Source organism: Aotus nancymaae, unplaced genomic scaffold, assembly GCF_030222135.1.
Source record: "Aotus nancymaae isolate 86718 unplaced genomic scaffold, 86718_ANA_hifiasm-v0.15.2.pri h1tg000032l_0, whole genome shotgun sequence".
Taxonomy (NCBI): domain Eukaryota; kingdom Metazoa; phylum Chordata; class Mammalia; order Primates; family Aotidae; genus Aotus; species Aotus nancymaae.
In genome coordinates this window covers 22876696-22891426 of record NW_026988445.1, presented here as the reverse complement: position 1 = coordinate 22891426, position 14731 = coordinate 22876696, and the positions used below count along the sequence as shown (strand labels likewise).

General features: G+C 40.4%; 1 protein-coding gene across 6 annotated transcripts in view; it reads right to left on the bottom strand.

The window, feature by feature from the left end:
* Positions 1-14731, bottom strand: part of RYR2 (ryanodine receptor 2) — a 784705-nt gene that overhangs the window by 43156 nt on the left and 726818 nt on the right. For all 6 annotated transcript variants that reach the window (XM_064383634.1, XM_064383629.1, XM_064383631.1 and 3 more), the window contains 7 exons: positions 11949-13246; positions 10640-10707; positions 8381-8528; positions 6405-6491; positions 5601-5819; positions 4052-4182; positions 2719-2761 (listed from right to left, as the gene is read on the bottom strand). In XM_064383634.1, the coding sequence (XP_064239704.1) occupies positions 2719-2761; positions 4052-4182; positions 5601-5819; positions 6405-6491; positions 8381-8528; positions 10640-10707; positions 11949-13246 (1994 nt within the window). The remainder of the gene's footprint in view (positions 1-2718; positions 2762-4051; positions 4183-5600; positions 5820-6404; positions 6492-8380; positions 8529-10639; positions 10708-11948; positions 13247-14731) is intronic.

The window sequence follows — 14731 nt, the reverse complement described above, 5'->3', positions numbered from 1 at the left end:
AAAGAGTCTGTTATACAGGAGAAATGAGGATTAGAAAAGGAGATGGAATGTAAAAATACAAGATTGGAGGGAATGAGGAAGGAAATACATCAATGAAAAGGGATTAACAAAAATAAAAATTGCCTTTTTCTGAATGTATACAATCAAGTAAGTTAAAAGAAACCAATAGAGCCTATGAACATGAACCACTTAGGTTAATTAAAACAATTTGTTTACATTATTCTCACAATGCTAAATATGGGCTGGGCTGATCTGAGCTGGGGGTTGTTTATGGACTGTGTTCTCGCATTCCCTGCAACAAACTGGGTACTGTAGCAGGAAAGCCAGAAATAGGATTATTTACCATTGTAGCTTATCTATTTATTTGACTATAAATATCACGTGTTCTTCAGAGATCATAGGAATAAAATGTTCAAATTATCTATTTAAAATTATTCTTTCAATGCTTTTGCCTCATTTGTGTGTGCTCAGATGCACTAGCACAGTGCTACTCAAGATGCTGGGTCACAAGAGAACAAAAAACTTGCACTTAACTCCATGCAAAAATCGAACACATCGCTTCTTTCTAACAAAGTAATATATATGTTTTTTTTTTTCAATGTGCTTACTGATTTAGTTAATGTAAATTATTGGTGCAAGTTCTATATCTCTGCCCAAACTGGCAACAAAACATTTTCAGGCCAGGCACAGTGGCTCACGCCTCTAATCCCAGCATTTTGGGAGGCCCAGGAAGGTGGATCACCTGAGGCCAGGAGTTCAAGACCAGCCTAGCCAACATGGGGAAACCCTGTCTCTAATAAAAAAATACAAAAATTAGCCAGGTTGGGTGGTGGATACCTGTAATCCTGGCTACTTGAGAGACCGAGGCAGGAGAATCACTTAAACCTGGGAGGCAGAGGTTGCAGTGAGCTGAGACTGCACCACTGCACTCCAGCCTGGGCAACACAGTGAGACTCTGTCTGAAAAAAAAAAAAGAACCCAACAACACTTTGGGAGGCCAAGGTGTGCGGATCACAAGATCAGGAGATGGAGACCATCCTAGCTAACATGGTGAAACCCATCTCTACTAAAAAAACAAAAAATAAGCTGGGCATGGTGACATCCACCTGTAGTCCCAGCTACTCAGGAGACTGATGCAGGAGATTCGCCTGGCCCTGGGAGGCTGAGGTTGCAGTGAGCCGAGATTGCGTCACTGCACTCCAGCCTGGGCAACAGAGTGAGACTCCTTCTCAAAAAACCAAAAAACATTTTCAGAGGCCAGTTGCCAACCACACCATTTGAGTAGCACTGAACTGGTGAAATCAAAGTGGAAAAACCAGTTCATTCAGCAGGTATATCTGGCCATTTACTCTGATGGTATTCTGGAATTCATTATGAAATAGTGTATGAATTGAGTTAGTTTGGCAACTAGTACAGTGCAAGAAAAAAGTCAGGAGCTACAAAATAATGACAGCATTTTACAGCATTCAAGCACGCTTATGTATATTCAGTCATTCAAGAAAAATGGGATCCACATTAACATCCTGTATAGCAGGTAGGGCAGAAATAAATAATCCTTGACCCTCAGGTCAGAAGCTCTCAAGGTTAGGGCTGTAGGCCGGGCGGATCACGAGGACAGGAGTTCAAGACCAGCCTGGCCAACATGGTGAAACCCCGTCTCTACTAAAAGACTAAAATCCAAAAATAATTAGCTGGGCATGTGCCTATAATCCCAGCTAATCCGGAAGCTGAGGCAGGAGAATTGCTTGAACTGGGACCCACGAGGCGGAGGTTGCAGTGAGCTGAGATGGCGCCACTGCACTCCAGCCTGGGCTACAGAGCAACACTCTGTCTCCAAAAAAAAGTTTAGGGCTTTAGTGCCTTCGATAGTTGAGAGCTGAACCCTATTCACATGTCACTGTTCTTTCTACCACCCTCTGATGTAGTTAGCATTAGAAGAATAAGACTGTATTTATTTGTAAAAATCATAAGTAAATGAAATTCAGCCCTTTGTTGTCATCCAATGACTTCATTTCTTTACTGTAAAGAAGGACACGAGAGCTAGGGATTTATCAGCTGTCTTATCTGAAAGTAGCCTTAGCCATCTTAGGTTACTCAAGTAATTTCAAAGAAAATTCTTACCAGTAATTATTGTTATGGACTGAATACTATTTATTTAGCTGAGTAAGGACGGGAGATGAATCAGCAGCTGTTTATTTTGGGGTTGTGGAGTATGGATTTCTTATGTGCTATTTTTAATGAATTAATTTATTTTTTATTGAGATGGAGTCTCTTGCTCTGTCACCCAGGCTGGAGGGCAGGGGTGCAATCTTGACTCACTGCAACTTCCACCACCCAGGTTCAAGCAATTCTCCTGCCTCAGTGTCCCAAGTAGCTGGGATTACAGGCACCCACTACCACACCTGGCTAATTTTTGTATTTTTAGTAGAGACGAGGCTTTGCCAAGTGGGCCAGGCTGGTATAGAACTCCTGACTTCAAGTGATCCGCCTGCCTCGGACGGGATTACAGGAGGGAAGCCGGGCAATGGAGGTTGCAGTGAGTCGAGATCGCACCCCTGCCCTCAAGCCTGGGCCACAGAGTGAGACTGTGTCTCAAAAAAGATATTAATAATAGGCAGATAAATTATACCTCAGTATCTTATTCTACATCTGAATCACATCAAATTAAAATCTGAATTGCGCTTTAAGAAAAATATAGAGGATTCCAAGTACTATTACCTTTCTTTTAACAAATTTGTCCCAGTAGTTGTTGGGAAATGACCTAAAATATAGAAAAGCATAAAAGTAAACAGTAGTATTTTTTAATGATTGATAAAAACATATCATTTGGGATATATGGGATACTTAAAATAATATGTAAACATATACCCTGCCATCTATGTAAACTTACAATGAATTTGATTAACATCACATAATTTCCTGCATCATAGGCATCTGAATATTATTTTAAAAATTAACATAAAAGATTATAAGCTGATACTTTAACGGAGAAGAATAGGAGCATATTTATTAGGTAGTATTGTTATGCTTATTTGTTTATAACATATCAGTACATAGATCTGTTTGTCAATTGCCTTTAAAAATTGAAGTATGTAGAAACCTGTCATTGTTTTTCCTATGAAGAAAAAAAAATCTCCTTCCCACCAGTTATCCTCAAGGAAACTGTGATCACAGCACCAAAGCACAGCTCCAGCACCATCACTAACATATAGTTTACCTAAAGGGACCGATTTGCTTAGACCTAGTATTAACGTGTTGAATTGCTAAACAAAACATTTAGCATTTAGAATAAATATGTATCACATATAAATCATCTCTATTTGACAACTCAGAACCCATAAGCCATTAACTTTTTCATAATAACTAATAAGCAAAACTAATCACAATTTAAAAAATATTTCACTCTTGACTAGTACATATAAACGACCACAAATATTGCACTACTGATTCTTTTGACAGTGAAAAAGTATACTTTTGTGATGCATTTACACTCAGAACAGCAGCTCGTCATGATCTAACAAGGCTCAATAATTATTGGATAGAAAAAGCATTTGTTTTTCCTCTTACATTTTACACTATGTCCCAACATTTAGTTAGTTTTACGCTAGGCTACTTGATGGTACTGAAAGTTGATAACTCAGGTGTATGGAATGTCTAAAATTCAATATTTTTTCCTTTAATGCTACAACTCTTTCCTTAATGAATAGTTTTTGCTTCCTCTGCTTTTGGATGAGATAACCCTGCACTGTAGGTCATGCTCTTCCTGCTACACACATCCCTGAACACTGAGTAATGGATGTGACGTTCCATCAGTGCTGTGGAGATGAACGCTAAGCCATTTTTGATTAAGAAATTCAGAACTCAGAGGGCAAAAATTGAGGACATCCGTCAGGAGGCTGACGGCGCTTAGTCTCTAGATTTTTCTTGGCTGAATATGTAGCTATTATTCACCTCTGCTAAACTTTTGACAAATCTGCAGAAACTCCAACCAAATATTTTCATGTCTTGAAATTTCTGAGAACAGAAATGTCTCATATAATTCTTTACTCACTGTGTGTTGATTACGAGTCTATCCCACTGGCCTTTAATATCATCTTCTGAAGGCTGTTCGGTAATATAAAGCCCATCAAATTCCAATTTCCGTGCTACTTCCTTTTCTCGCTTAAAAATAACCAATGGAACCTACACATGAAAAGTAAATATGTTAAAATTACTTGAGATTTACTGGCATCTCTTGTGGTCACTATCTTTACAAAACAGCTTTTAGATAGAAGTATTTCCTATGTACTTCCAGGAAGGCAAAAATGGAATGAAAATGAATCGGCTATATTCAAGCAGGAAGAAGTACCTAGAAGGTTTTGGAAGAACAGAAGATAGAATAGATACTACATATATGCATATGTTTTTAAACACAAAGGGACTTATAAATAACTACATTAATAAAATCATTTTTAAACTTCAAAGACAAAAAGATGATTATGCAAAATCATTTTTTTACATATATCTCTCAACATGAATGAAATAAAATTTAGTAATCGTAGCAACGTTCCCAGATGCATGCTACTAAAATGCAGTTTTATTTGAGAAACCTCTTTAATAATTTCATGCTCAGCATCACCACGTGCTGTTTTGAGATAGATTTTTGCTGATGTTGAAATTAAAATTTTTGTCAGTTTGTCAAAACATCTCCAGAACATATTGATTCTCTCTTCATATGGACAGACTTTACAAGACACAGATATTCTGGAAATAGCCAAGAATATGCACTCCCGTAAAGCAACAGAATACTGAGCCTTGGTTTTTCAAACATCTTCTAGAAGTTTACAACCAGAGGCAGAGGACACTGAAAGTGAAATAAAAGCATTACAGTGAAAAAGCATCTTGCTAGGAAAAGATAAAGAGGTTTGCACAGGTAACGGGCAGCCCTGAGCACTCGGAGAGATTATCTTGGGTTCTATTCACCAAATTTTATTGTTCCCTTGGCAGGCCTCTAGGGATAAAGCTGCATTATTTTCTGGGTGAAGTGTGACAAATCATGAGGCATTTCTGCCAAGAATAGCAATAGATACTTACCTAACAATAGAACAATCAAAATGACTCCTAGGATCAATACAATGTATTTCTATAAGTCTTAATATGCTGGAGTATCACTGCATTACCATGAGACATGGTAAATTAGTTCACTTCTATAGGGCCAAGTTATAGGCCAAATTGTCTACTTAATGTGCATAATTATCAATACATGAAAGAAAGCTACATTAAGACAGACCATGGCCATATCCCCTTCCCAGGGCAGACTAGTCAATGTAGATGTATAAAGGCCACTCTCCAATGCCCCAGGCCAGGACAGCTGTGAGGGGCATCCCAGCTTCAGAGACTGCACCTGCTGTGTCCACACAGTAGCCCACTTTCCCCTCTGTTCCATCCTGCTTCCTCCGTTTGCCTCATGGATGTTGATTCAGGGAGCATTCCCTCATAAACTTTGTGCACAACATTTCCAGCTCAGAATCTACTTCCCCAGAAGTCCAGCCTGCAACACACACACACACACACACACACACACACACACACACTGGTACCTTGGTGCCTTACTATCTTACTTTCAAGCAGTAGTATCCAATGATGCAGAAGAAAGAAATGACTGTGTGGAGAATAGCTAAGATACGCAACGTGGGCTCCATGTAGCCGCTGCTCTCCTCCAGTACGTAGTGAACTGCGATGATTCTATGAGAGCTGCTGTCCAGGCTGGTCACTTTGGCATTTTCAATTGAACTTCGAGTGGGGAGCTCCTTTCCTTCAACCACAGAAGAAGTGGAAACCTGATTCAAACCATTTAAAGTAGAGTCAGTTTGCTGCATCTAAGATATCATTGCAAGCAAAAGACAAATGAAATATAGCCTTTTTAGCAAATAGCTGGATGTAAGTCACGCATGATGAACTAATAACAAAGGCTAAAAAAGATAGCTTTTCAACAACCAAAGGCAAGTAATGAACATACTTGACAAATTCATTCTTATTCAGCCAAAAGTTTCGAGGATTCCAGTGCATGCAAGACAAAATTAGATGGCTAAGCTCTCTTCTCAGTTACAAAAGAATGTAACACAGGTATGCCACACCCAGACATAGTCACAAGTAAGATATTCAGCTAAATTAGACTGGGAATACTGTGGGCAAGCCCTCTGCCAAATCAGATGCCCTTCAGTTGAGGCATTTCTCAGTTCTCAGGAACAAATCTATCCTGCCTTCCTAGATCACAGTGGTATCGGTGCCTGGGCATCAGTATTTCATAATAAGTTTAGACATGTTAACTACTAGTAGTAGATATGTTCATTGTGAAATGTTTGCATTCATTTATGTCTATTTGTAGTTTTATACCGGTCATTCAAACAGTAAGATGTACGTACCTTATAAAAGAGTAAGATGAAATTGATAGCAAATGCAACAAATAAGGCTAACATTCTCATGTTGTAAAAGTTGCGAGCAAAATAGTTCTGAGGGTAAAAAAAAAAAATTATGAAAAGGTCAGTGAATCAAGAGACTTGAAATCTGCAGACAATGTAAATAAAGCATTCATTCATTTACCCCAAACAATTGATCACAAGCCTACCATGTTTCAAGCACCATTCTCGGTGCTGCAGACCTAACGGTGAGGGAGAACATTTCTGCCATCATGGAGGAGATAAAGAATAAAAAAGCATGCCCACAAATAAAAAGTATAATTTCAGAGAATGCTAAATGCTATGAAGACAACTACATCAGGTTAGGAGCTTAGGGAATAGGGGCGCTATTTTAGACGGTGCTGGTCTGGGAAGGTTTATCCCAGGAGGTGAGCTTTGGACAGAGAGGCCTGAATGTAGGAAGGGAGCAAGTCATGCAAACATTTGGGGAAATCATGTGTCAAAGAGAGGAACAACAAGGGTAGAGGCCCTGAGTTAGCAGTGACGTTGATGTGTTTGAGAAATAGAAACACAGTGAGAAGAAGAGAGACTGGTGTGTGGAAGGTGACTAGGGGGATGTGATCGGACAGGTGAGCAGGGGGCAGGGTTTTTTAGGCTTCTGATAAAAGGCTGCTTTGTCTTTGACAGTGTGGTGGTTCAGTTTAGAACCTCTGAGGCCTCACTATCTGGATCTGAAGCCTGCCTCCCTCCATTTCCTAGCGTGGGATATGGACAAATGACTTAATCTTTCCTGTAGCATGATTCTGCTTATCTATATGCAAAGTGGGGATAACAACAGACCTTAATTCTTAAGTGTGCTTTGAGGATTAAATGAGTTAATACGGGGAAAATTAATTATTATAATTATTATATCTATCATCTATAATAAATGTATTCTAGTATAATTATTGTTTTATTCTAGGTCGGATGGGAAGCTGTTGGAGGATTTGAGGAGGGCTTGATGCAGTCGGATTATGAGTTGGAAGGACCACTCCAGCTACTGTGTGGAAAACTGATAGCAGTGGAACAAGAGTGAAAGCAAGAGGACCAGTTAGAAAGTTATTAGGAGACCTCAGGCAGAGGTGCGGCCGATGGAGATGGAATGGACTTAACGGTGCCTGTGGAGATGGCAGGAACTGGGCAGACTCAATGTGTTTGGAACAACTGGGGAGAATTATCATTGGGTTGTATTTAAGGTGGGAAAGAGAGGGTTCAAAGATAATAACTTCTGAATTTGGAAGCCCAAGCAACTAAGTGAACAGCTGGTACAATTTACTGGGCTGGGAAAAAATAACACCTAGAGAAGTTTAAAGTAACAGGTTATAGTGAACATTAAGTATTTGTTTTAATATTAAGTGGGAGATGTCTATATAACATAAGGGGCTATGTCAGGGGATTTCCCATCATAAAGCTACATCAAAATGTAACACCTCAGAATGATATTCCCCTCTGTGTACACACCCCTTCTCTGTTCGTGACATTTCCCCACACAGGACCCCATCTTTACTGCCAACGCTCACTAGAACAAGGCTGTCCACCACACGCAGACTGGGTTAGTTTCATCGGTTCTCCCTGGAGGGTGGATCTGAGAACCAGTGGGAATCCCCATGTGTGCATACCCCATCTCTGTTTGTGTCATTTCTCCACACAGGACCCTTATTGGCAGTAAGGACACTGGGAGCACTGTCCTGACAAGAACCAAATAAAAGGGTTTCAGGGAGCATGAACATAAGTAGAGGTTATGGGTTTGACAATAGGGAGCGGTGGGCCACAGACATTCACTCTAAAAGACAAACACACTACGATCAGCAAATAGAACATGTGCTGGACTAACCTGGTTCCCTAACTGCCCCTCAGGGAAAGGTCAGCAAATATTTACTGAGCCTAAATGATTATGGTATTGCACTATATCAGTAACAAATATTCATTCTAAAACATCTTACTAGAAGTTTCTGTTGATAGGCTATGATTTTCTTCCAGAATGCTGACTCTGGCACTTCCGGTTCTCCATATCTGTGTGTGTGAAGCTGCCTCAACTTTTGTTTCCCCTTGTCTTCTTTGACTTTCTCTTCTTTTTCTCCATCTTCTCCCCTATGAAAACAAATGAACAAAACATAAGCTCTCCAGAAACTAAACAGGGGTTGTGGAAAAATACCCAAATGAACAAATATTGTAGACCATCGTATCACTTTTGAAAACTCATTTCTTTTTTCATGAGTGATAATACTCCGAATTTTAGAATGCGGAGTAGGATTTCTTGTTGATGAGTCTCCTGTTGATGGATAATTCTGTGAATTTGAAATAGAGAGGACATTTTATAGGCTTGAAGAATCTTTATATATAGCACATTCCTTTAAGAAAAGAACAGGGAAGACTGATTGTGCTGTGACTGTCCAATCTACCCCATTTTTAAATTATAATTTTTTTTTTTTGAGATGGAGTTTTGCTCTGTCACCCAGGTTGGAGTGCAGTGGCATGACCTCAGCTCACTGCAACCTCTACCTCCCAGGTTCAAGTGACTCTCCGGCCTCAGCCTCCCAAGTAGCTGGGATTACAGGCACGTGCCACCATGCACAGGTAACTTTATATACTTATTTATTTAGTAGAGACAAGATTTCACCATGTTGGCCAGAATGGACTGCTTTTTTGTATTTGTTTTTGTTTTGAGACAGAGTCTCCCTCTATAGCCCAGGCTAGAGTGCAGTGGCGTGATCTCGGCTCACTGCAACCTCTGCCTCTCAGGTCCCGGTTCAAGCAACTCTCCTGCTTCAGCCTCCCCAGTAGCTGGGATTACAGGAATGTGCCACCATGCCTGGCTAAGTTTTGTATTTTTAATAGAGATGGGGTTTCATCATGTTGGCCAGGCTCATCTTGAACTCCTGACCCCATGATTTGCCCGGCTCGACTGCCCAAAGTGCTGGGATTACAGGCTTACAATTTTTAACACTTGCCATTAAGATTTAAAATCAGAGGCCTACACATTTAATTGTTCACATGTATAAAGTATATCACTACACTCCTACATTGACATATATTAACTAATTTTATTAAATAAAATATATAAATTTAAAATAAAATGAATTATAGCAATGTTATATTAGTTACAGACAACGATTTTAGAAGAGTTGACATTTGATATCCTTTAGGTGCAAAATATCAGTCTTCATTAAAGTGAAGTCATGTATTAATACGTAAACCACAAATATTAATATATAAGCTATACTTAATATTAACTCATGCGGTGTATCTGACATTATTTTTAACATCAGTTATAGAGTTGCCATTGAAATGCCTGTCTTGCTGTTATTTACGTCTACCCTTTATCTTAATAGCTATTTATGTGGCCATTTTTACAACTGACCCAATAGTGTAAGATCTATAACAATGAATAGTGCTGACTACAAAGAACATACAATGAAAACAGACCAAAGAAAATAACAGAATAGGGGAGAAAATTTCAATGCTATGTTGAGACTAGTGGCGCTACAGGCACCTAAAAATTTCCTTTCCTTCTTCCCCCAACTTTTCAAATGCTCCTATAAAATTATATAAACGTGGAGAAAGATGTAGGCTTCCATTATTAACAGAAACCTGATGTTATGAGGCAGTTATGCATTTTCATCGCCTCACATCCAGCTCTTTTTTATTGCTTTGTTGACACCAGGAGTGTTGTTGGTGAAAATGAAGACTCCCAGGCCCCACACCAGACCTGCTGAGGCGGGATCTCTGGTTAGGGGCCTGGGAATGTTTAAACCAACTCCCCTGATGATTTTAACGCATGTGGCTCTGGGACTATGGTTTAAGGAGCATCACTCCACAGGATTCTATGAAAGTGCATTTGGAATGTTTGTTTCCTCCCTTCTTTAAAAGGACAGAAATACATGAGAGATTTTTAAAGACAGAATTGTGGCCACGAGTCCTCTTACAAAGAGCATTCCATGGAATCACTGGATTCTTTCCTGATGAGAATCACACAAATGGAGGTCCCCGTGGTAGAGAGGAAAAGACTAGAATGGCAGCCCTGGGGGCGTCCCCTTGATCCCTAATCCCTCGCCATCAGAGCCTCTCCACGGAGGTGGCAGAATGAGTTCTGTGGCTCCTTGGCAATATGAGAGTCTCCCTTGCAGCTCCCAAAGACAGTAAAAGAAAAAAAGATGTAATGACAAACTGAAACTAAGGAAGTATATACAGACTATACATACTTGGCTTTTTCAGGTTCAGATTTGGTTTCTTCTCTTTCTTCCTTTCCTTCTTCTTTTGCCTTCTGTTCCTTGAATGAGTCAATGGGGAAAAGAAAACCAGGATTACCCATCACCTTTGAATGAGTTTAGGGAGCCACGTGACCGTGCGTCAAACCTTAACCTATATAAGATACCCTCTTGCTTATACCATGATAAAAGTGCCAGGTGGTTTTCATTTTACTGGGCCGAACATCTCCCACTTCCGCACACTGACCTACAGCACCAGCACCACCAGTAGGTACAAACTTTCCGGACTCCTTTTTGATCTCTTTTCTCATTTTAGAAATACCCTTCTTTTTTTCGCAACAGGCTGGAGTGCAGTGCACAATCTCAGCTCACTGCAACTTCCACCTCGCAAGTGGTTCTTCTGCCTTAGCTTCCAGAGTAGAGTAGCTAGGATTACAGGTGGCTGCCACCACAGCTGGCTGACTTGTATTTTTAGTAGAGATGGCGTTTCGCCATGTTGGCCAGGCTGGTCTCGAACTCCTGACCTCAGGTGATCTGGCCACCCAGCCTTCCCAAAGTGCTGGGATTACAGGCGTGAGCCACTACCACCTACTAAAATCTCACTGATCCTTCAAGGCCACTTTAAGTCTTAGGTCTTCAATCTTACCTAATTACGTTAAACCATACGAGCATTTCCATTTTCTCTGCATTAGCAACCCCTACTGCCCTGCCTATACTATTTAACACTTAATCATTTTCTAGTTTCTTCATATGTGTTAGTTTTATTTCTGGAATCAACTTTTTAAGGTAATTTGAAGGCAGTGACCCCATCTTACCTTTGAATTCCCTATGATACCCAGTGGTGTCAGACACATGGTAAATATGATACATTTATGGATGGAATGATGGCTCCATAGACTAATGACTAGAAAGAACGTACAATGAAAACAGGCTAAAGAAAATAACAGAATAGAGGAGAAAATTTCCATGCTCTGTGAGAATAATGGCACTACAGCCACCTAAAAGTTTTCTTTCTTTTCCCAACTTTCCAAATGTGTGTATAAAATTATATAAACGTGGAGAAAGATGCAGGCTTCTGTGAGAATGGGTACTGAAGTGATATCTAGATAGCTTAAGATGATTTAATCATTCATAAGGACTCTTAAAAACACTAACTTTGTCTACCAAGAAGCATTTCTCTTTGGAAATTCAAGTCACATAGGTAACACCGTTTTAGCACTAGCATGAAACCTGGTCTAATGTTCATTTAGTACACCTACCTCAAGTCCAGAGAGAATGCTGCTGTGACTTACAGATAAATTACCTGAAACTTTTCTTGCACCGCAGGCATGGGGACGGGGTTGCTCATGAGGTCACTGAGCCCAGCATTGGGATTGTGAGGAATCAGTTTATACTGTCCTCCTTCTCTCTTCAGATCCAGGCCGAATATGTCCGAAAGAAGGTCACTTTCTTCGGTCAGCTCCTTTAAATCTGTCAGATCCTCCGAGGGCAGGGCGGCTTCCAGGGGTTTCCTCTCTCCCTCCTCCCCATCTCCTCTAACCTCATCCTGAGTGGGGTCTGGCATATTGGCCAAGAGTTCTGCAACTTTGATCTTTTTAGCACCCTCTACGAGGCTTCCCCCGAGCAGCAGGCTGCAAATAATGCGGAAAAAGCCCCTGAAAACGCTGGCCACGAAGTGCAAGAGGGTCAGAAAAATACTCCAGTAGGATGAAAAGAAGGCTGTGACCATGTCCTTCACGGTCATCTTTTTTACTTTTTTCATCTGCTTCTTCAGGCTCTTCAGACTGAGCATCCGCATGAGGGTCAAGATATTGTACCTGAGTGCGAACAGGGCTGACTTGACCGTCAGGATGGAGAAGAAACCCATTCTCGGCCCCTGCTCTTCCGGCCTCTCCTTCTCACTTTCTTCCTTATTCGCTGACCTGTCGTTCAAATCCGACTCTGAGATCTGAGCCGCCAGCTGCATTTCAAATATGGTGTCCTCGCAGAAGTTAACGAAGAGTTCCATCTTCTCTTTTTCTCCTCCTTCGTTGACCACATCAAATATGAACTGTCTTTTGGACTCCTTGACCTGGGGCTTCTCCCACTGGGTCCGGCTAGACTCACTGATTTCGAAATAGACTCTCTCGATGCGTTTGGCACTTCCCATGATTTCGATGCGGCCCAGGAAAGGCTGAAAATAATTCAGGACGCTCTCTGCTAATTCTAGAAAAGTCTGAAGTCGGGTATCGTTGGGCATGTGCTCAGAGAGGTTCGTTAGAAGGACAGCGACATTGAAACCGATGTCCTTCGCAGGTTCGTGGAAGCGTTTGACAAACTCTTCATAGTCGAGGGTTTCATTTTCATCCGTCTCCGCGCAAGACAAAAGAAACTCCGTTTCCGACTGCGTGTAGTGCTTATGACTCTCCATCGCTTTATGGAAGTCCCTCTTGGAAATGACTCCCTTGCCATCAGGGTCATATTCTTTAAAAGTATCAGACGACGTCAAATCTTTTAGTTTTAAGAACATGTCAAAAAATTTGAGAATCATCTCCACGTTGTTGGAAGATTCCACAAGCATATCTACCATCTGTTTGCCAATTGTTCCATTAACGACATTACCTGGTGGCAAAGCAATTGCATTTATTTAAAATAAACTTTAAAAAAATCAATGTTATAGAGAAAATAACAGTATCGATGTTTAATAACATCTGAATCAAGGATACGTTCATCTCTCACTCTATAAAATGATGATTATTTATAAACCATAGTTTAACAAAATCAATGTTTATAGAAAAAATAACAATATAGATCTTTAGTAACATCTGAATCAAGGACATGGCCTTATCTCTCACTCTATAAAAAGATGATTATTTATAAACCACAGTTTAAAAAGTGATTACACAGACATGCATAACCCTATTTACAAAGTAATTAGACTGACATACATAAAATAATTGAATAAAAGCTGACATTTTTTCCGTCAAAGTAATCAAAGAAGCAACATGTTTTAGATGAAGAAAATGAGCCAAAGAGCCACAAACTAAAATCAAGTTTCATATTAGTAATAAAAACATTTGCTCGGCCCTTTAGAGTTAAAATCACTATCATAGACAATACCTGATTTAATGTTTGTATGTAAGGCAGGTACGTTTTGTTAACCCTAATTTTACAGATGAGGAAATTGAAGTTCAACAAGACTCAGTGAATAGGCCCACTGTATAATTATTAAAGGTTAGTGCCAGGACTGCAGACCAGATCCCATGAGAGCAAATTGTACACTCTTTCTGATTCCTAATGAAAAGCACCTTTCTATATTTCTTCATGATTCAGTGTTTATAGTTCGAAAATGACAGATTCCTGAACTACAGGGTCATAGAACGCTTTTATTCATTGAACAGAATGTGCTATGTAACACGAAGACAGGCAGTAGAAGAAAGGTTGCTGGCCAGAGGTGCACAGAGTCAACCTGAGAAGCAGTAAGCACCGCGGTGTTAAGAGTGTGTGACCCGGAGCTGCTGCAGTGTTGGGTTTGAATCCAGGCTTAACATGCTCAGTAACCTGGGCAGATTTCTTAGCCTCTCTGTACCTCAGTTTCCTCATTTGCAAACCTGAGATAATAATACCATCAAACTCTTGAACTTGTTACTAGGATTAAATAAGTACTTAATCCAGCATCTGGCACATTATAAGAGGCTGGTTTTTAGTCACTGCTCTGTTTGTGGCTGCTGCAGTTATTATTATTTTTTTTTGAGACGGAGTTTCACTCTTGTTACCCAGGCTGGAGTGCAGTGGTGTGATCTTGGCTCACCACAACCTCTGCCTCCTGGGTTCAAGCAATTCTCCTGCCTCAGCCTCCCGAGTAGCTGGGACTACAGGCATGCGCCACCATGCCAGCTAATTTTTTTGTATATTTTTTTTTTAGTAGAGACAGGATTTCACCATGTTGACCAGGATGGTCTCGATCTCTTGACCTCATGATCCACCTGCCTCGGTCTCCCACAGTGCTAGGATTACAGGCATGAGCCACCGTGCCTGGCCTGCTGCAGTTATTATTGTTGCTGTTGGTATTTAAACCAAAAGTTGAACTGGGGCCATGCATGGCAA